The sequence below is a fragment of the Gambusia affinis genome, linkage group LG04 (genome assembly GCF_019740435.1).
Source record: "Gambusia affinis linkage group LG04, SWU_Gaff_1.0, whole genome shotgun sequence".
Taxonomy (NCBI): domain Eukaryota; kingdom Metazoa; phylum Chordata; class Actinopteri; order Cyprinodontiformes; family Poeciliidae; genus Gambusia; species Gambusia affinis.
The window spans coordinates 25,569,162-25,589,114 of record NC_057871.1 but is presented as its reverse complement, the minus strand read 5'-3'; the positions used below and the strand labels follow the sequence as shown (position 1 = coordinate 25,589,114).

Genomic DNA, 19,953 nt, shown 5'->3' with positions numbered 1-19,953 from the left:
CCTGAGAATAATAATTTCAAAAATCATCCCTTGCTTTTTTATGCTTTATGAATGCTTAATTTGTACAGATTACTATTACTATTATAACATGTGCTTTTTTTTTTTTTTGGATCCCTTCCAAATGTACTGAATTTGATTTAAATATCTCACCATAAAGGGGTCTGAGGACACATCCATGCAGAGTCAGATTTCTTCCAGCCAAAAGGTTAAAAGCCATGTCTGCATTTCCTTTCAACCCACAGCTACTTTGAGTCGGGTCTTATCAAAGAAAATTACAATAAAACACTTTATGGAGCACGAAAACCTGCGCTGAAAGTTGGCTTGTAGAAGTAGTCATATTTCAATGTCTGTAACAAAGAGGCTCGGATGACGAGGAGAGAGAAAAGCTGCACTCGATAGTCCTAATTTAACGCTTTGTTTCACTCAGTCACAGATCAGCTCTTTATGCACACAGCTTTGTCTTTTCTGAAGCAGAACAAAGTTTAAATATCTATTCAGGCCGGCTCCAAGTCGTGGCAACATATTGATATGCTTTCACCAAGACTTTTCACAAAACATAAAAGCAGACTGGCTGCAAAGACTCAGCATGACTAAGACCCTGAATCCAAGTTGGCTCCTCAAAAGAGACTCAAATGTTCCTACTGCTGCCATGTGGAAAACTTAATAATATTTGAAGGTTCGTTATTTTTTTAATGGTTATAATTATTTGGATAGATTATTTTTCTATTTTAAAGTATCACAAAAGCATTCTTCACATGAACACTAAACTACACTTTACTAAAAAATAAGGTGTTTGGTTGTTTTTTTTCCAGTTTGTATTTTTAATTATGCTCAACCTAGATCTCATTTTTGAGTCCATTCTCCTTAGTTATTCTTTATTCCTCCTCGATCGATTTGTCTCTTCTCCTCAGCCTGCCTGCCCGGTCTCCTCTATCAGCTGCACCCTGTTTGCCAATGAGCCTCCAGTCTCTTATTCACTACTAATCAAGTTCCCCAATACATAAGCTTCTCATTTTCCTTCACACTCAGCTGGATTCTGTTGCTGCCTCTCGTTCTTTGTCGCTGTTTCCTGGTTCTCCTCATTGCTTCCCATTTCCTCACGGTTCTCTGTTCATTGCACTCCAGCCAGATATGTTCAGATCCTGATGTAACAAGTTAGCGTTATTTTTATTTTTAAAAAATCTCAAAACACAACCTGCAATTCAGAACAAAAAAAAAGGGCTACACAGTGTTTGTTCTGCCTTTTTTTTAAATGGTAAACAGATTGAAATCGACTCCATTAGCCGCTACGTTATCGTTTTGGAGGGATGTGAGTGTCCCAATGGTCCTAGGAGCCAAGTTCTCACGGCCACTGGTGGCCCCCGAGAAGTTCATTTGTGGTAAACAGGTTCTAGCTGTGGGCCTGTGCCGTTTACAGTATTTGCCTGTAAAATGTACAGGAAAATAATGTGCATTTTACAGTCCTTGTCTTTAAGTAAATACACGCCGTCTTGATTAAAGTCATTTTCGCCACAGACTTTAAATCTAGTTATACGTTTGTCGGTGATACAGTAGGTATTGACTTTTTTTCTTCATTTTATGTCTTAGTAAAAAAAAAAAAAAAAAAGATTTCTTTCAGTCACGTTAAAACAGATAAGGGATGAACTGATTGATGAAAAGAGACGAGGTGGGAAGAGACGGATGCTGTGTGGAAACGAGAGGGTCACGCGGGAGGTGATCCAGAAGTAAACGGCGAGAGATCAGGTGTGAAATTGCATCTGATAAGCAAGAGTACAAACTCACACATTCACACGCACGTCCATCCGAATGAATAATCCTTTCTAGCACCAGGAGAAAGAAAACCTCCAGAACTGTGAGAATCCGTAGAAAGGTTAGATACAGTTCCAGTCAGATAAACAGTTGTGTATAATAGATGATTGTCCGGTTAATCTGTTAACCCCTTTTATTCCGTAGTGGAATGAGATTACAACAGCATGCAATTTCAATTATTTTTTAAAAACAAGATTTAGACGAGTTTGACTTTATACATGTCGCCTACTTTTTGTAACCATCAACAAGCATCTGGCTGGCCTGGCTGTTGTCTTCCTGCACATCTCCGTTCGATTCTCATCTCCCTTCAGTGCTCCATCTGGGCTTTCTCCCATTGAGATAGATTTCTCTGATTTCTAGATTTCAACCAGGCCATTCAGAGAACAGAAGGTTTTGGAATTGCAGTCTGTCTGTATTTTGGCAATGACGGTAGAGGAAGTGAACAAAACTGTTCAGTCCATTTTGGCAAAGCTTCCAAATATTGCTTTAGCATTAAAAGCTACCTTGTTTGATGAAAACTTGCAGAAAGCTTCATAGTGTCGGACCGGCACATTACTTTTTACACACTGCATTAGCAATTGGGTAAAATTCAAACTTCAACAGAGTCCACACCTTCAGCAAGCAATCGTTTCTCAACATAGAGTGACGAGTTCAGTCAGATGTTTTATGATTTCAGTGAAAACTGTGTTGTTTTAAAAAAAATGCCAAAAGACTTTAACCCGAAAATAAAGCAACACCTGCTCCCAATTCTTACTTTTAATTTTTTTTTTTGTTGAATCTGGCCTTCTCGCTGATGACGGCCTTCCACCAGAACTTTAAAACTGGAAATGGATGTAGCCTTGATTTTACCATGTTTGGCCTAACATGGTAAAAGGCAAGAAGATGGAAGAGGTGGGAATATTTCTGGCTAAGAGGTGCAGTAGTACTTTTGAACAACCCGAGCTTGTTGCTTTACATAACTAACCAATCAGACCAGCAGATTTAACACTCAGTGAGTGGGTTTCATAATAACCTCTTTGTCAGCTGTGATCTGTCCCCCTTTAAAAGAATACCGTCACGAATCTGAAATTTCATGTCAGGGTAATTGGTTATTTCTTTGTGACCAGTGACGTGCGGTGAGGTTCATAGCTGGTGAGGCACTGACGTCATCAGAATCAGATTTGATGCATAGATTGACAGCAGTTTACAGGTTATGTTTCACTTCTGCATCCTTAGTCATACAAACTGTAGCTCAGAAAACACACATATTATCTCCTGCTTCGATTGAAAGTCCACTTGAGAAAACTTTTTTAGTGTTGTAATGTAGTCATCCATGTCGAAAGTCGGGATAAGCGAGAGGAAAAAATCACCATCTCTATTATAATCTATCGCTGCACTTGACTTGCTTTCCCGAATCGTTTAGCCTAGCTCGCTGTCACTTACTCGGCAGTTGAGGAGTGAACAAGACGAACGTCTGGGATCTTGAGCGCCCCCTGCCATGAGGCAAGAGAACTGCCTGCCTCACCTCGAACCTGTTCTCTGCCGTTTATAATCGCTCATTACACGAAACACGTTACACAAACACAGTTGGTGACAAAAAGCACTGTACATTATATACATAAGCTAAATTATTGGAAATAAGTTCACATATTAAATTTGTTTAAACCATTTTATTGACGCCGTACAGCAACATGCTCTCTCCGCTTAGCAGCCAGCGCAGAGCCAGGGGTTGCGCAATCCAAGGTGAGGCAGAGCTCGCTGCTGCCTCACCGGCATCGCTTCCAAGCATTTGAATGGGAAAATAAGAAAATTCAGCGATTTTGAACAAATAAAAATCGAAATTGGTGAAGCTACATAAAAAATAAATATTTTTTAGTACAAACCACCGGATGAATATAACAATTTAAATTACTTTATGATTATATATTTTCTTTCTTTCCATGATGGCTGGTGAGGCACTGCCTCACCTGCCTCCCCTGACCGCACGTCACTGTTTGTGACATACACGCCACCGTTAGCTACACTGTAAATTTAGGTCCCTATTTAAAAAATAAATAAAATACAGTAAGAAATGTTGGCCACTGATTACTTAAAATTTCTGAGTCGTTTATCAGCAGGCAGCAAACTTAATAATGTCCAGGAAAATGACGGCTGCAGGGTCCGTCTGCTCTCCACGTCAGTCAGATCTAAACCTAGGACGTCAGTAAGATTTCATATTTTATGATATGAAGTATTTCGGATACCAACTCTGCTGTTTAGCAAAGTTTAAAATTCTATTTTTATTTCTTTTTTAACTGAGACACAAATATAAACAAATCTTTAGTTAATTTTAACCTCTTCACTTGTTTGACAAATAATTTTGTACTTTCGACAACTTTTCCCAGATATACTTGTACAACTTATTCTTTGAAAAATAGATACAATTCATAATGGATGGAAAAGCAACATCAATTACCAAATCTTGTCACCGTTTCTCAGTTCGGTTTGAAATTTGGACTTTGACCAGCCCGTCCTAACACTATGATGTTGGACAACTAATACTAAACTTTCAAATGATTATTGTTTTTCACATTTAAAATGTTTTAAGACTCCATCAGATTGAATACCGTGCCGGTAACTTGGTCACACTGAGGAAATGTTTACAACCGATGTGAATACTTTTGCTCTGCGCTGTAACCTTGCAGCTGTGGAAGAAGTTGCCCTCGGTTACAGTTTTTTGTTTAAACTGAGATTGATTTGAATGCATTAAAATTAATGGTTGAATGCTGCTGAAGTTGTTTTGTGCCGTCAGATTTAGAAAATGTAAACAAGACAGGTGAAGGTTGGACAGTGACTTGGATGAGACCTTGAGAAGTTCCTCGCTACCCCAATGTGTTATTTACCAGTAAGAAATGGGAAAAAGTATTAAAAAAAAAAAAAAAAAAAAAAAAAAAAAGAGTATACATTTTTTTATTTCAGATAAAGAACTGGATGCAAAAGGAAAAGAAATCAAGTGTGGAAGTTCATTTAAGGTCAAATAGGACAACGAGTTCACATATTTTTTTCACAACCTTTACCAGCTATGAGTTTATACAGAATGGGTTTTGTTCCTGCATGCATGTCCGGTAAAACAGCAGCTACACACATTGCGGGCTCACCTGTCCGTCAGGTGCTGGGCTCTCGGTGCAGTCCCGCTGGCTCCCGGGAGTCCAGAGCCGCCAGCCGATTCTCCGGTGGCCCCGAGAAACTGCTGAGCCGTGAAGCGTAGGCGGCCGGGAGCCAGTCGGCGGCGGCGCTGGGAGAACTGGGGCGACGGAGGAGACGCTGAGAGGTATCCGCCGGCAGAGGACGGGGAAACTCCATGTTCACAGCGAGAACATGCCGTCGGAAGTGATGCCCGGCAGACTCGAGGCGAGAGGCGAGGTGTAAACTAATGATTGGGTATCCGGCAGCAGGACGATATGCGACGCCAAACCCCGAGTCGTCGTCAGAGGAAGAGATATCGCAAGTTTTAAAGAGGTGAATTTTGTCGGGGTGGTTTTAATGTTCTCAGAGGGAGGACTTCTTCTCAGGCACTCCACTAAAATGTTTCCCCTCTCTAGGTGTCCTCTCTCTCTGCACCTGCAGTCACTTTCCTTTCTCTTGGTCCCTCCCCTCTCCTTCCAAACCTCTGTCACTTTGCATTACAGCTTCGTCTTTAAGCAGGTCAAAAGTGCGCTGTTTTGACGTTTTCATTTTATTATCCCTGCATTGTTTGAATGAATAATAACAGTGTTTTTCTGTTCTCTAAATATAGCCTTATATGTACCTCTGTCTGAAATACTCCCAACAAATACGATTAGTGTAAAATTTGGGACGCCGTTTGTAAAATTACACAGTAAAAACCTAACAGTGGTAATTTGGGTCATTTAGCCTGTCGTAAGAGAGAAAAACAAATCCGGGGTTCATTTATTATGTTTTTACCCAAGTAATTATAATTGTCATTTTCAAACTAAATATCTTATTAGAAAGCTAAGTATATAATCTCAAACTAAACATATAGCTAGCAAGCTAAATATTTATCTCCTAATGAAAGATTTAACTTCATAGCTAAGTATATTTTTATTTTGGAGCTAAGTACTTAATTTGTAAATATTTAGCTCCAAATTAAATATTTAGTTTGTAAACTAAATTACCTTGCTGAGTACTAGTTTATATTATTTATATTTATCTTCAAATATTAATGCGAATATTGCAAAGCCAAATATTTAGCTAGCTAGCTAAAACTTTAAATATTTTTATTTTGAAGCTACATATGTAGCACATATTTAGCTTAGAGCTATTTAACTTGTAGCTTAATATTTTGTTTGTTAACTAAGTATTTAGTTTGAAACTGTGACATTCATAGATTAGCGTATAAAAAGGTGAAGTTATGACTTTGAAAAATCAACCCCCGTTCTTCTCCTCTTGTGACAGGCTAAATAACCCAAATTCTTGCTGTTAATTTTTGACTGTGCTACTTTAAATAGCACCCCATGGTAAGAAGCCTTAAACTGTAGTAACTGTTTATTGCAGAAGGACATTCTCACATATATATTTTACAAACTATTTTAGCCTAAAATTGAGAAATATACTAGAGATACGAGTCAGTTTCTTTGTTTTTGTGTTATTTAATCAGCAATGACCTCAGGTGGAAATGGTAGCCTGAACTACTTACATGAAACGGCACATTAACTTTTGAAAATGCTTGGATGCTTTTTAGTCTGTGTTCAAGATATATAAGAAAAGAGAGAGAGAGACGCAGAGTCTGTGTGACATGAACAACAGTCTGTCAATGGAAGATGCTGAACTCAGCATCTTCTCTCTCCCTCGCAGAGCTGTTCCCATCCTCCAATAACACCTTACTCCTTAAAATTGAAGCCTTAAGCCATACATGGCAGTTTCTCTTGTACACAAGGGATTCAAATATTGCAACAGTAGTTTAAGATTGCGACCTTTCAAGGATCAAAAACTGAGCCTGAGTGCTATAGTGAGCTACCTCTGCCTGAACTATCGATCCCATAGAGATACAATGACATGTTGGGGTCATTGTAGAGAAAATAAAAGAAGAAGAAGAAGCAGAAGAAGAAGAAGAAAAAAAGAGTAAATTTCCTCCAAAAAAGAAAAAAAAAATCTGACATTTTGAGATTCATCTCAGAAATCTCATAGAATAAACGTAGAGATGTCTGAGCTTCAAACTTGCTAGAAAATTTTTTTTAGATTAATCTCAGATTCTTTTTCTAGAAAAAAAAATCGAAAATTTTCTAAGGTTTTAAAGTGAAAAGATTTTGACTTTTGGAAAATTCTTGCATTTCAGAAGATGGAAATTTTTTGACTTTTCTAGATCAGAAATTTTCCAGAAAACTGGAAAATCTCAAAATTTCAGATTTTTTATTTTTTTGGTGGAAATGTATTCTTTTATTTTTTTCTATCTAAAACGGCCCTAATAAGCCGTCGTATAGACTGTATGTTTCTGGCTCCTCCAGCTAAAGCAAGCAGAAACCATTGATTGACCAGACAGAAAGGCTGGTGTCCTTTAGTGTGCACCCACAACTCATTTTTACAGTAAATACATGTACAGTGCCTTGTGAAAATATGCACAACCTTTGAACTTTTCACATTTTGCCATGTTACAACAATCTTCAATACTTATTTTATCTGGATTTGAAGACCGACGCAAAGTCACGGACATAATTGTGTCCAAATGGAGGGTTCCTAATGCAAGCCACAAAAACATTTTTTTTTTAAAATCAATATATTTTTTTTTTTTTGGAAAAGACATGAAGGAAAGCTCAGCTTGAAGAGCCAGTCCTTGCATTGCTCTTTCTGAGACTCATCTGCAGGTTGCCCTGTTCCACTCTTGGCTGTACTGTAGTCACGCAGTGGACATAAAAAAGCCATTTATCTGAGAAGCGTCTGTCATATCAAATAGTTTTTATTCAAGCTAAGCTGATAGAAAGAAATGCTAATTTAATTAAAATAAAAGCTAAGACATAACGATAACAATAAAAAAAAACTGCATTTATTTAAGTAACAAGGCGAGTAGGAGCCAAAGTCGTCTGCGGCCCAGATTCAGAGCAGCGTTCAGTCAGCTGTTTTCCCCATGTTTGTTTTTGTATGACTTATAATAAAGCAATATTTGCTTTCTAACTCTGTTCAGTCTTTATTCTACAAGGAAGTGGAGGTTGCATATATTATGTACTTAATGTCTCAGTCTTAACAGGAAATGTGAGTATTCCCGATTTCACCCAAATAAAACATTTATTATGAAAGCCACAGCAACTGTTTCCAACTTGTTGTCTTTGGTTTGGTTATATAAAAGCATTGCTGTAGTGGGAATGTTACAATCCTTCTACTAGAGAAAATTGCAAAAACCAACCATCTTTCCATCAGTCATCTTTCCCTCAGCAGATATGCAAGTGCCAGTGTATTTTATTATATTTTAGCAATAAGGAACTATGTTTCATTTTAGGGAGTTGTGACTGGTTTTGGCTTGTAAAAAGGTGAATGCATTGATTACAAGGCTACAGATAAATTGGCCTATGGGGACAAATAAAGTTCTTAGAAGCTGAATTGAGGGCTAAATAATTTATGATGTTATGATGACATCTAGAGCGGCGGTTTTCAAAGTGTGAGGCGCGCCTCCCCTGGGGGGCGCCAGAGCACTTTAGGGGAGGCGCGGTGCGAGGGAAAAAATAAACCGGTAAAGCTATCTGCTTGCTGTCTACTGATGTGAGAGAAACGTCTTTTACGCACACGATCAACTCTGTGTATTTAGGAAAAAGTTGGTACTGTGGGGTGCGCGTGTGGAGCGGGGATCAGTGGAAATGTTTCCCCCCTTAGAGGATGTTTTGGCCAGTGACGTCAGTAACGTTACTGACGTCGGACCACTTTTTTCAGTAACGAGTAATAACGCGTTGCTATTTCAAATCCAGTAGTCAGACTACAGTTACTTATCAAAATCACTGTGCGTTATTATCTTCTTTTGTAATTTAATCGTATTTCCTCTACTCTTCTTGTCGAGTGACCGACATCTCTATGCAACAGAAATGTAAACAATGGAGGGAGATGCGCATTTTGTTGGTGGAAAAACTGGAACTATTTTCAGTGTCTGTCGCCAAGTCCGATTATTATAAGCGGCTTTGGGCTTCATTTTTTTAAAGTCGTTTGAAAATTTTACGAGTTGCTGGTTGCGCCTTTTTGGGCTCGTTTTTGAACGTGAAGTTGCTCATTTGGGCTTGGAAATAAGCAGAGACTCATAATAAATCCCAGAATTTGTCCGTCATTAAGGTAGTTTTACTCAGTCTCTCCCTGTCCATCATTTCCCGGATGATCCGTCCCGCTGTGTCTTTGTTAATGTCAAGTTAATATATTACCTCTGAATGACGTCGAGCTTCGCGTTGCGCTCCAGAAAACTACAAACATTGAGACCAATATGAACAGCGCAATAAACGTGAAAACAGTCACGTAGTTGGCAATAGTTATAATGGCAAGTTAGCACCGTTATAATTATTAATATTACGGTAAGTGTCGCAGCCATCTGAGCTGTGGAGCTGCAGGAGGAGCTCTGTGCGCTGCGACATCAAACGCAGGGCCGTAACGCAGAATCTGGAGGCTGGGGGGAGGGGGGCTTTAAAATCCTTCTTTGAGTTTTCCAGACAACAGTGGACCACACAAATTACTCATGTTTTTTATTTTTTGTACTGTTTTTTGTACAATCTCCTCTTCAGTTCAACCTTATCAGTGGAGACACATTGTTGATGTTACCATTATAAAATAACTTACAATTAAGTATTAGCAAAGATCAATGTGATTTTCACAGGAGGCGGAGTGTTGTTGTTAGCAGCTGCTGAAAGTAACTAAAAAGTTACTTTTAATGTAACTTAGTTACTTTCCAAATCAAGTAGTCAGTAATATAACTAAGTTACTTTTTCAAGGAGTAATCAGTAGTTCGATTAAAGTTACTTTTTCAAAGTAACTATGCCATCACTGGTTTTGGCCAGAGCGGGGCTGAAGGTGGAGTTTTTACAACTCCACCCCCCTCCACGGGGGGGGGGGACGTGGAAAGGGGGGTGGGGGGGCGCAGCAGGCATTTTGCTCCTTGGAGGGGGGCTCACCCTTTCATACTTTGAAAACCCCTGATCTAGAGGCTTCGTGCCCAGCAGTCTTCTCTCAATTTTTCTTCGTGGATGGGCATATTATAAGATTCAGTCCATCACAATGAAATTATGATCTACGTTCAGCGTCCTATGACAGGGCATTTGCAGGTTTCATTAAGTCAAATTTAAGATGTTTTCAGTGCCAGTTTGAATGAAATTTAGGGGAAAAAAACAACAAACAAACAAAAACCTTTAAACAAGGGGAATGAAAGAGGAATCCTGCTGACAGGGTTAGCACCGGAAGAAAGCTAGTGGCAAATACAAACGTCACTCATTCAACTATACATTTTGACAACATATAGCAAAAATAAGAAGCTAGCTAGCTAGTTAGCTAGCAAGGGTATATTAGCAGTTATTTACCGACCGCCTCGAGTCATAGAACGTAGACCTGTAATTTACTAGTATTTTTTAAAGAATCAGACATTTAAGGGTCGCAATTTTAGATGCATAAATTTTAGGATTTTATTTAAACCCCATGAGTTGTTTTTATTCGACCTGTTTGCTTTTTTTTGAGTGTGTAGGGTTTCGGAAATTGAAGGCATTACTGGACAACCCCCGCTTCACCGCTGTCCGACCGTGACATTTTTCGCGAACCTTTTCAGTATCACACTAAGACAGCGGGACGGTCAAGGACATAGGGAGATTAAATTGCCCCGTCGATTAATATCTCGATTAATCGATGGGTTTAACTCCCTGAGATCCTTTCCTAGTTATCAATAACAAAAGGCACCACTGACTCACAAGAGAAGGAAAAACAATCACCACAACGGGCAAAGGGTGTGAGGTTTGACGGCTTGAAAGACAAACGAGTCAGTTAGCAGTTGGAGTCAGGAGAAAATATAGTGGAGCTTGCTGAAACGTGGCAGAAAGCCATGCAACTGTGGTGCCCAGTCGGCAAGGCTGCGTCGGAGCCAGCCCTGGAGGGACGTGAGTTATATAGCATTCAATCAGTCTCACGTCCAGCTGACTTCCAGGTTCGTGTCTGTAATGGGCAGAGTTACTCATGCAGTTAATGCAGTCAGTGCCTTCGATAAATGAGAAACGAGAGAACGACAGACAAAAGACTGTTTTAAGGTTTATGAGCATGCTTTTTATTGGGAGGGTCATTTAATTCAGAGGGTTTCAAGCGTTTTAGAACATTATAAGCTTGGTAAAATACCACCATTGTATCAGACAGAACAGCGTATGCCAGTTGTGATGTAACTGAAAAGAACTGAAGGTTTTAATTTATGCAATTCTAATTCTGATGCAATTAAATTAATATGGTAAAAGTCAAATAATCTGCTGTTGCATTAAAATGTGTATAGAAGAAAGTTTTTTTTTTTTTTAGATATCCCAAAATCCCTCGTCACACTTTTTAGATTCATACTGGACAGCAGCTTTTTGTAAATAACCAGACCGTTTATTCAGAAAAGTTTGCAAAACATTTTTATATGTCAAGATCTCATCAGCAACCAAACAGGACAAAAATCACACGGGATTAAAATTGTAAAACATGACTATAATTTTTTTTCTGTTTATGTTGTTGCTCATAGATGACTCCATTTTCTTTTTTTTTTGCAGGGTGTTGGAGGCAATTGTGGCCAACTTCTGCTTTCTTCTGTGATCGGCCCTTGGTTACCAAGGTGGAGACATTGGCTGTGGGTTCTGGAGGTATGACATCACTACGGCTGAGATAGACAACCTAAGAAACACAAAACATTGGATATTAAATGTGCAACCTTATTTTAAAGTTCAACAGAAATTGGGAAACAATTATGTTTATCTAACAATAATGTTTATCTAATCTACTTTAATGCACAGATGAGAAACAACATTATGTTAACACTAGTCTTGTGTGCTAGTCCCTCATACAAACAAACAGGAACTAGTGCCCTTTTGAAAGAGCCCACTGCCAACTTTGTCATAAAAAACTCTTCTTCAAAATTTGGTAAATAGTTTTTGTCTACACTTATTTTTAAACAGAAAACAAAATGCAGGAAAGAACTGTTTCCTTGCAGCCTCTTATTATTGTTGTGTTATAAAGTTCTCAATATGCATATTTGAGTGTATTTCATAGAAAATCTACTTTTGCTCCTATAAATAAAAGAAAATCTGTCATATGTTTACAAGAAAAAACGTGAATATCCTTTGATGGTGAAATGTGTAAACGTACAAGGAAAAGAAAAGTAATTTTCTATGATTGCAGGTGTAAATTTAAAACTAGAATATTCTATGACACTATAAAGTAGAAACTCTGCAAAAAAAAAAGAAAAAATAATATATAATGATAAAATAATTTAGATCGCCATTTTCACCCTGTGGTTTGTAAAGTACCTATTTTTCATTTAGCTTAATCGATTCTGATTATTTCTTCTTCAAAATTGCTGAATTTTTGCAATAACCCATTTAAATGCTCGGAAGCGAAGCCGGTGAGGAAGCAGCGAGCTGAGCCTCAACCTCTCGCTAACTGCACTGGCTGTCATTTGATGAGAGCATGATCCTCATGTGAGTACGTCACCAATAAAATGACGAAAAAACATTGACTGTATGAACTGATTTTCCATAATTTAGCTTATTATATAATGTAAAGTGTTTTTTGTCACCAACTTTGTGTGTAACGTGTTTCGTGAGCTGGGGAGCGATCAGAAACGGCAGAGAAGTGCCATGAGGCAGGCAGTTCTCCTGCCTGATGGCAGGGGGCGCTCATGATCCCAGACATTGTGACTCCACAACTGCAGAGTAAGAGACACCAACAGCGAGCTAGCCATACAGTGATTCAGTTCAGTCCAAGTCGCAAATATACAACTTTATAGTCTCGGAAAACTTTTTTTTTTTGTCCTGATACTTTTTAAATAGATTTTACTGATTTTTCACTTCGTAATGTCGTAAGATATTCTAATCTTAAAATACCCTATGTTATTCGAAATTTACATCTTTAATTATGGATTTATTTTCTTGCACATTTACAACTGATAGAATATTCAATTTTTTTTGTAAATAAATAAAATTAGTTGGGGGGTTTTTCCAAACAAATTTTTAAATTTACAATGCAAATATATCTTAAGTTTATCATAAATTCAAAAAAAAATATTCCAGATTTTTCCTATAAACATGTACAATTAATCTAGAAATTTCTGTGTTTTTTAGCAGCAATGTACTCCCACACTGCCATATTGTATTTTTCAAGTTTCACCCTATTAACCTCAGTTACCCTCCGCAGCACATTTACCCTGTTCATGTCTTTTACCTTTGCTTAATGACACCTGAGATACTTTAATTATATCTTGGCTTTAGACCAACGTACCAAAACTGGCTCTGAACCAACTTTTACTCAAGTTCCTCGATTAGCAGTTTTATGCTGAGCTAATCATTCTGAAGCACCAACTTTAAACTTGTTATGGGCTCTTATATCTAGCACAAGCTTAACAATTTAAGGTCTCAAAGCCTACTTGGCATAAACATTGCATATATAAATCAACGTAATATAGAAAAATGGAGTTGGGAGTACTCACATAAAGCTGCTCATCATCTGTTTGGTGTCTTCTGAACTTCTGGAGTTTGCAAAGCTGATGAAGGAACAGTAGACGGCGATCCAGGCGCACCACTTCAGCTGAAACACACAAACTTTTATTTCATTTTAAAAGAAAATAAGAGTTTTTGTTGATTTTAAATCAGTTACAATAAACGACTTCACAAGGGATTAAATCAAATTGGAATACATGCATTTAACTTTCAACTGACTGCCCTTCAATAGCTGCCCTTCATCCCTTTATTTAAAAGGTGAGTTTACCTTTAATCTTCTAAATGGAACAACTGGGAAAGACCAAGATCTACCCTTCATGTCTATCAGTGAAGGGTAACAAGCTTCCAGCGGGTGCAGCTCAACACCCACTGAGACCCAGAACAATAGAGACGAGAAACGCAACCGGGTAGCTGTAACTAAAGACGCAACAATAAAATCAATGATGACCAGGAGAAGACCATTTCAGATCCACTGGCCCTGACTGATGATATAATTATAACTGATGATATAATTCCCATCTGTTGGGAATTATAGAGAAACGCAGGCAGCCTTTTTGGACACTTTAGAGCTATGGTAGAACTCTACTATCGTTAGAAAACGAACAAAAACTGCTTTTAGAGTCACTAGTACAAACTCTTTGTTTTAAAAAAAATCTTGAGTAAAATCCTTATTTACAATGAGATTTCTGTCACAAACACTGGTGACAGCTGACCTATGGCAAAACAGCTAAGAAAGATTTTTCTTGACTATTATTGATTTTAGTTTTTAGAAAGTAATCTGAATAATTTTAAGTCGATTCCAGCCACGAAACTCTTATTGGTGCAGTTCTAGCTGTGAAAATGTGCACAGTTTTTCTTTTTCCATTGTTTTGTATTTATTTTTTTTTTACCTTAAGCATGAGCCCACACATGCTGAAGATCATGCCGAGCAGGTTCATGTAGTCAGGAGTGGGGTCCTCTAGTGTGGGGTTGGTCTCTGTGCTGGGAGGCTTGTACCTGCAACAACAAAACCTTATATTAACCAAAATAAGAAGAAAATGACACCGTAATAGACATAATAGACTTTTACCATGTGCTTGTAATACGTCGGTGTGTCAGTAACAAATAATGCAATTTTCCAACATTTGAAAAATTTCCAACGTTTAAAAGTCCTGGTACGTATCAATCTATTACCACAAACAGTTGCACTGCCCTCTTGTGGATAGTCTTCTAACATATATAAAAAATGCAGATAAATGCTTTAACTGCTCCACGAGCTTTTTTTAAATAAAAAAAAAGAATACCAGAGAAGCGCTGGTACAACTAAAGACAGCTTAAACCAGTGAAATTTAAATTGTGACAAAGTTTAGGTACACACTGATAACAACATCTTGTGTAGATGCTACCTGGCTTTAAACTCCCATAGTTAGTCACTGTACTGTCATAATAACTGTCGGCTTTATAGCTTCTAATCACCTAACTAGTACTAATCCCAAAGTAAAGTCCTCAGTAGTGACTGGGTTAGCACTAGCTAACTGTTGTTGGTCAGCTAATTCATTCGGCTTGGCTTTCCTTTTTAAAACTAACAGACACAAAACTCACCTTAAAATCTTATTTTGTCTCCTCGGGTCCGTCATACTGTTAGTAGACATGTTTAGTTATAACGTTATCCTATATGGAGGTAACGGAAAGTATATTTAAAAGTTCGCTTAGCGACCCACAGCTGATTGCCTTCTCGGTTAGGAGAAAAGAGAGCCGGGGTCGTTTCCGGTTACTTTCAATATAAAAGCTTTGGACAGTTTATGGATAACTAGGTTATAGGAGAACGGAGGAAAACTGTTTTTGAACTTTTATTTTGAAAGTGCTGTTGAACCCCAGTGTACTTTGCTTCCGCGTAATCTGCTCGTGCTAGCAGTCATAGCGAGTGAAATAAGAAAAACTAAGCTGGTGATGGTGTACAAAACTGCGGATTAATATACTTTTATCAACTACTTTGAACAAATCTAAAAATGTCTTTTCCAGAAACACTACCTGGTTAAAAAAAATATCCAGTAGGTAAGCTCAAAAAGTTACTTTTGACTTCTTTGAAATAAACGTATATCTATATTGTAGGTCATATTTTTCGTTAAAAATTAAAAGAAACTTGCTCTCGTATTTATAGTTGGACTCACCTAAGCTTTAACCTAAATTAGGCTGAAGCTCCATTAACCTAATTTAGAAAAAAAGTATTCTTACGTAAAATAAAGTACTGAACATGAAATAAGCGCTTGAGGTATTTTGTGTTAAAGTGTTTCCCCGCCATGCTTCACTTCACAGGTCCTGTAACTAATGGCGTTTCCTCAACCCAAACCTCAGCCTCCTCAGCTTCCTCAGCATCTTCTGAGGACCATTAACTGTCAGCAAGGAGCTGTGAGAGCCGTTCGCTTCAATGGTACGAGTCATAATCCTAGCTTTTTACAATTGCTTTTAGAGATTTGCTGCTCCCCCGCCCCCCTTCATTTGAAGTCTACTCCTTTTGTATTACTAGTTTCAGAAGGTGTGGATGAAATCAATAAGCGGCAGAAATCACAATAAATCAGTTTTATGTCACTCATACAAACTTGTATTAACACAACAGACAGATTGGAATTAGCAAACGAGGAGTACAGATAGCATATTTCCCTCACATACAGTTTTAGATCAATTTAGAGACATTATTATGGAGGGACAGGGCTAAAGCGTGCAACCCGGAGACCTTTTAGTCCTCCACAGACTGTCACAGGTTTGAGTCCCACTTCCTCCCACCCCTAGTAACCTGCCTTCCTGTCTGAACACTGTCATATAAAGACCACTAGAACCGGAAAGGACTGTAAAAACAACCAAAAAGCAATATTGTGGATGTTTCAGAATTTAGACAAAGGCATTAGAAAACACAACAGTGTATGACAATACCCTCATGTCCCTCTTTCTCTTGTTCACTGTACATTCTGCCAGTGGATGGAAACTACCTGTTGTCTTGTGGCAGCGACAAATCCCTTAAGCTGTGGAGCGTCGGCCGAGGGACGCTGTTGAAGACCTACAGCGGTCATGGATATGAGGTTCTGGACGCTGATGGGTGAGGGAGTTTGCTTCAGTGTTCAGAAGGAATTATTTGTGCGCAGGATGGGATACAGAAAATGTAAAGAACGAATACCAAAAATGCAGGAAGTATCAAGACGAAGGCAATGCTGTCTTTAATCATGATGATTTTAGGGCAAATTGTCCCATTCAACCAAAACATCCAACACACTCCCTCTGCAGAAAATGACAGATATGTTCCTTCTTGCCTCCTGTTTTGACAGTTCCTATGACAACAGTCAGCTTTGCTCCTGCAGCTCTGACAAATCTGTGATTCTGTGGGATGTTGCTACGGGTCAGGTCACACGCAAGCTCAGAGGACACGCTGGGGTGAGTTAAAACCACTTATTATATTAAAAATGTAAACAGCACTGTAAACCCTACACGTGCCTCCGTATTTTGATCCATCACTGATACAATTTTATTTATTTTTTTAATTCTCTTTGCAGAAAGTTAACTGTGTGCAGTTTAATGAGGAGGCAACGGTCATCTTATCTGGTGAGTCATCGCTGGTGGAAAATGTCCACTATGTGCTCTGGAATAATGCCATTTGGTAGTACTGCTGGGTCACAAGTTGAAAGGTTTACATTTCTGGTGTTTATTCATTTATGTAATTGCATTTTTTAAAAAAATAAAAATTTCTGCATATGTGAGTTCTCATTTTTTGAAACTTTAACTATATGTAGTGTTTCAGTACTCTTTTAATGTAGCTTTTATTTCAGATTTTTATGTTGTTTTTTTTTCTTATCTGTCCCCATCATCCAGGCTCCATAGACGGCACAGTGAGATGCTGGGACACGAAATCCAGAAGAAACGAGCCCATCCAGGTCCTAGATGAGGCTCGCGACAGCATAAGTAGCCTTAAAGTTTCACAACATGAACTGCTCACTGGGTCAGCACATCAGAAATGAAGCCACTCCCCTCCTGGAGTCCTGATGTCGTTCAGTGACAGAGGTTGTTGTTTCTTGCGTTTAGGTCGGTGGACGGCAGAGTGAGGCGTTACGACCTGAGGATGGGACAGCTTCACGTTGACCTCATCAGCAGTTAGCAGCTCCATTTCAATATTTTTGTGAAATTCTTTTTGAGCAGGGGACGTAAAAACTGAAACTCGTTATTTACCGTGTGCGTCTGTGCGTTCCAGGTCCCATTACATGCGTGTGTTTCAGCCAGGACGGGCAGTGCACCCTGAGCTCCAGCTTGGATTCAAAAGTGCGACTTCTGGACAAGAGCACTGGGGAAATGTTGGGAGAGTGAGTGCTTATATGTACATATTTAATGTTGGTGGTCTCATCACAGCTGAATATTTCCTATCAGAAAAAGCAAAACAGAAAAAAAAAAGCTATAAAGCCGCAACGGTTAGTTTGCATTCATTTCCTCAGTCTTTGTTGCCTTTGAACTATATGACTTGGGTCAAACGTTTTGCTGCCACCTGTTGGGTTGGTGCAAGCATCCCGCTTTTTCCACCAAATGTAACTCTCAATATAATTTCACATTTTACCGATAAGTTCTTAAATGTTAGACATTTTTAGATGTATAAAGTTCACATTCTCTGTCAGACTGGCCTCCAGAGTTAATATTCTGCTAAAATATATGTCTAATCTGTGCAGTCCACAAAAATACCAAAAAATATTTATCTTTTTTTGGTGCGTTAGAACAACACAATATATATATATATATATATATATATATATATATATATATATATATATATATATATATATATATATATATATATATATATATATATATATAAGATGCAGTTTGAACAACCTGTTTATTTTTACTTAAAGAAAGAGGCTAAATTTAGCTGGTGTAAATTGTTTTAGGTAAATGATTTGCTTTGACACCAGTATTGTGTCTGTGGACTCGTGTAGATACACTGGGCACAAGATGAAGGGCTACAAGTTGGACTGCTGCCTGTCCAGTAAAGACACCCACGTGTTGAGCTGCTCAGAGGACGGACACGTCTACTGCTGGGACCTGGTGGAAGTAAGCGGGAAGCTAAACCGCTTCACTATCCTCTTGAATATTTACATTTTTAAAAACTCAATGCAATCTTTTAAGACTGAAATCTGACCAAATGCGTCTTGTACCCGTCTGAAACCGCAGGGATCGTTGTCGTTAAAGCTGCCGGTGGGAAAAGCAGTCGTCCAGTCGCTGTCTTTCCACCCTACAGAGACCTGCCTCCTCACTGCCATGGAGGGCCGCGTTCAGGTGTGGGGGGCACAACCAGAGGAGGCACAACCAGAGGAGGCACAGGACGACACCCCGGTCAGTTAGAATGGCTGAATGGACTTGACTTCCTCTAGTAGAGACACAAAATATTGTAACATGAACTAAAGAAGTTTCCTTATTTTCTGATATCCAACATCTCTCCTTGTAAGCACAGGGCTTTTCGTCTGGAATTTGCTCTAAATTAAGAAAATATGGGACCTTTTCTTGTAGTAATCCTGTCAGACATGATACATTGGAACCTTTGAAGTGTCATTAAAAAAAAAGACCAGTATTTCTTTTTTTTATTCAATATCTGATAATGATCTGTGTTTCTTTGGTCAGTCAGAGATGTAAATATGAGCAAAACAAGGTGCTGAGCTAGAACTCATAAAATACTTGATCAAAGGAAATAATCACTCTTGTTTTTGGGGTTATTTGCTTCTATCCAGGTTTGCTTGACAGTGAAGGTGAAGTCGTCAAAATAGTAGAGACAAGACACTGGGAAAGTGGAAAATATGCAGATCAATTCTGACTGTTTTGAATATAAATTTGTCATCAACCACAATATTTGATTTTAAAAAAATGTTTACTACAGTAATGTAACAAAGTGAATTGACGTTTTTCTATATCCGGACTGCCCCCCCTATTTTGTTAACTATCTATTTTTACTATATCTAACCTGTGGTAATACAGTTTATAGCAGGCAAACTTTGTAAACAGATTACTACAAAAAGAAATGCAAATTTCAAGAATTATACCCATTTAACTAATATAAAGTATTACATTATGCATATTTTAAAAATTCAGCTTGTTTAAGGCATGTTGACACAGGATGGTGGATTTTGATCCAATACAAAACACAAAAACAAAACACCACATTGTATCTTTGTATTTGTTGATGTAAACCGCTCAGAAAAGGGATTATTTGATAGAAAACACAACACACAGCATTAATGAAACCACATCATGTTTAATGCATTTTACAGTAACTGAAAAAAAGAAAAGAAAAAAAAGTACATTTTAATTAAACGTTACTCCATTGCAAAATAAATTAATCTGATCTAAAAAAAAAAAAACCAAGCGACCATTAAATAAATAAATATCTTTAGTTTTCACAAATGTACACTTTATGAAGCTGAACAATTTTGGAGCTTAATTCAGCATCGTTTGTAAATTGGGAAACATTTCTAAAGAGCTACATTTTTTTTTTCCATGT

At 38.1% G+C, this 19,953-nt stretch overlaps 3 protein-coding genes across 4 annotated transcripts in view; 1 reads left to right on the top strand and 2 right to left on the bottom strand.

Moving 5' to 3' along the window:
• Positions 1 to 5,408, bottom strand: part of cacna1ab (calcium channel, voltage-dependent, P/Q type, alpha 1A subunit, b) — a 177,069-nt gene extending 171,661 nt beyond the window's left edge. The window contains exon 1 of one of the 2 annotated variants that reach the window (XM_044114791.1): positions 4,926 to 5,408. The gene's annotated coding sequence lies outside the window, so the exon portion shown is untranslated. The remainder of the gene's footprint in view (positions 1 to 4,925) is intronic. The other variant, XM_044114792.1, reaches the window with a different exon arrangement.
• Positions 5,409 to 11,349: 5,941 nt separating this feature from the next.
• wdr83os (WD repeat domain 83 opposite strand) lies at positions 11,350 to 15,190 on the bottom strand. The gene is made up of 4 exons (XM_044115070.1): positions 15,030 to 15,190; positions 14,339 to 14,444; positions 13,439 to 13,536; positions 11,350 to 11,628 (listed from the first exon to the last, which is right to left on the bottom strand). Exons 1-4 carry the CDS (start codon positions 15,077 to 15,079, stop codon positions 11,562 to 11,564), a joined length of 321 nt encoding a protein of 106 aa, XP_043971005.1. The 5' UTR covers positions 15,080 to 15,190; the 3' UTR covers positions 11,350 to 11,561.
• Positions 15,191 to 15,308: 118 nt separating this feature from the next.
• On the top strand, positions 15,309 to 19,813 carry wdr83 (WD repeat domain containing 83). Its single transcript, XM_044115774.1, has 10 exons — positions 15,309 to 15,482; positions 15,744 to 15,858; positions 16,401 to 16,521; positions 16,748 to 16,853; positions 16,973 to 17,021; positions 17,289 to 17,415; positions 17,499 to 17,566; positions 17,665 to 17,773; positions 18,398 to 18,512; positions 18,633 to 19,813. Exons 2-10 carry the CDS (start codon positions 15,756 to 15,758, stop codon positions 18,801 to 18,803), a joined length of 969 nt encoding a protein of 322 aa, XP_043971709.1. The 5' UTR covers positions 15,309 to 15,482; positions 15,744 to 15,755; the 3' UTR covers positions 18,804 to 19,813.
• The last annotated feature ends 140 nt before the right edge of the window (positions 19,814 to 19,953 follow it).

Excerpts from the sequence above, each read along its gene's own strand:
- wdr83os (XM_044115070.1), bottom strand. The coding sequence starts at position 15,079 with ATGTCTACTAACAGTATGACGGACCCGAGGAGACAAAATAAGATTTTA. Across the intron at positions 14,445-15,029 it reads AGACAAAATAAGATTTTAAG|GTACAAGCCTCCCAGCACAG; the intron begins GTGAGTTTTGTG and ends TTGTTGTTGCAG. Across the intron at positions 13,537-14,338 it reads TGTGTGGGCTCATGCTTAAG|CTGAAGTGGTGCGCCTGGAT; the intron begins GTAAAAAAAAAA and ends TGTGTGTTTCAG.
- wdr83 (XM_044115774.1), top strand. The coding sequence starts at position 15,756 with ATGGCGTTTCCTCAACCCAAACCTCAGCCTCCTCAGCTTCCTCAGCAT. Across the intron at positions 16,854-16,972 it reads AGCTCAGAGGACACGCTGGG|AAAGTTAACTGTGTGCAGTT; the intron begins GTGAGTTAAAAC and ends TTCTCTTTGCAG. Across the intron at positions 17,567-17,664 it reads TCACGTTGACCTCATCAGCA|GTCCCATTACATGCGTGTGT; the intron begins GTTAGCAGCTCC and ends TGTGCGTTCCAG.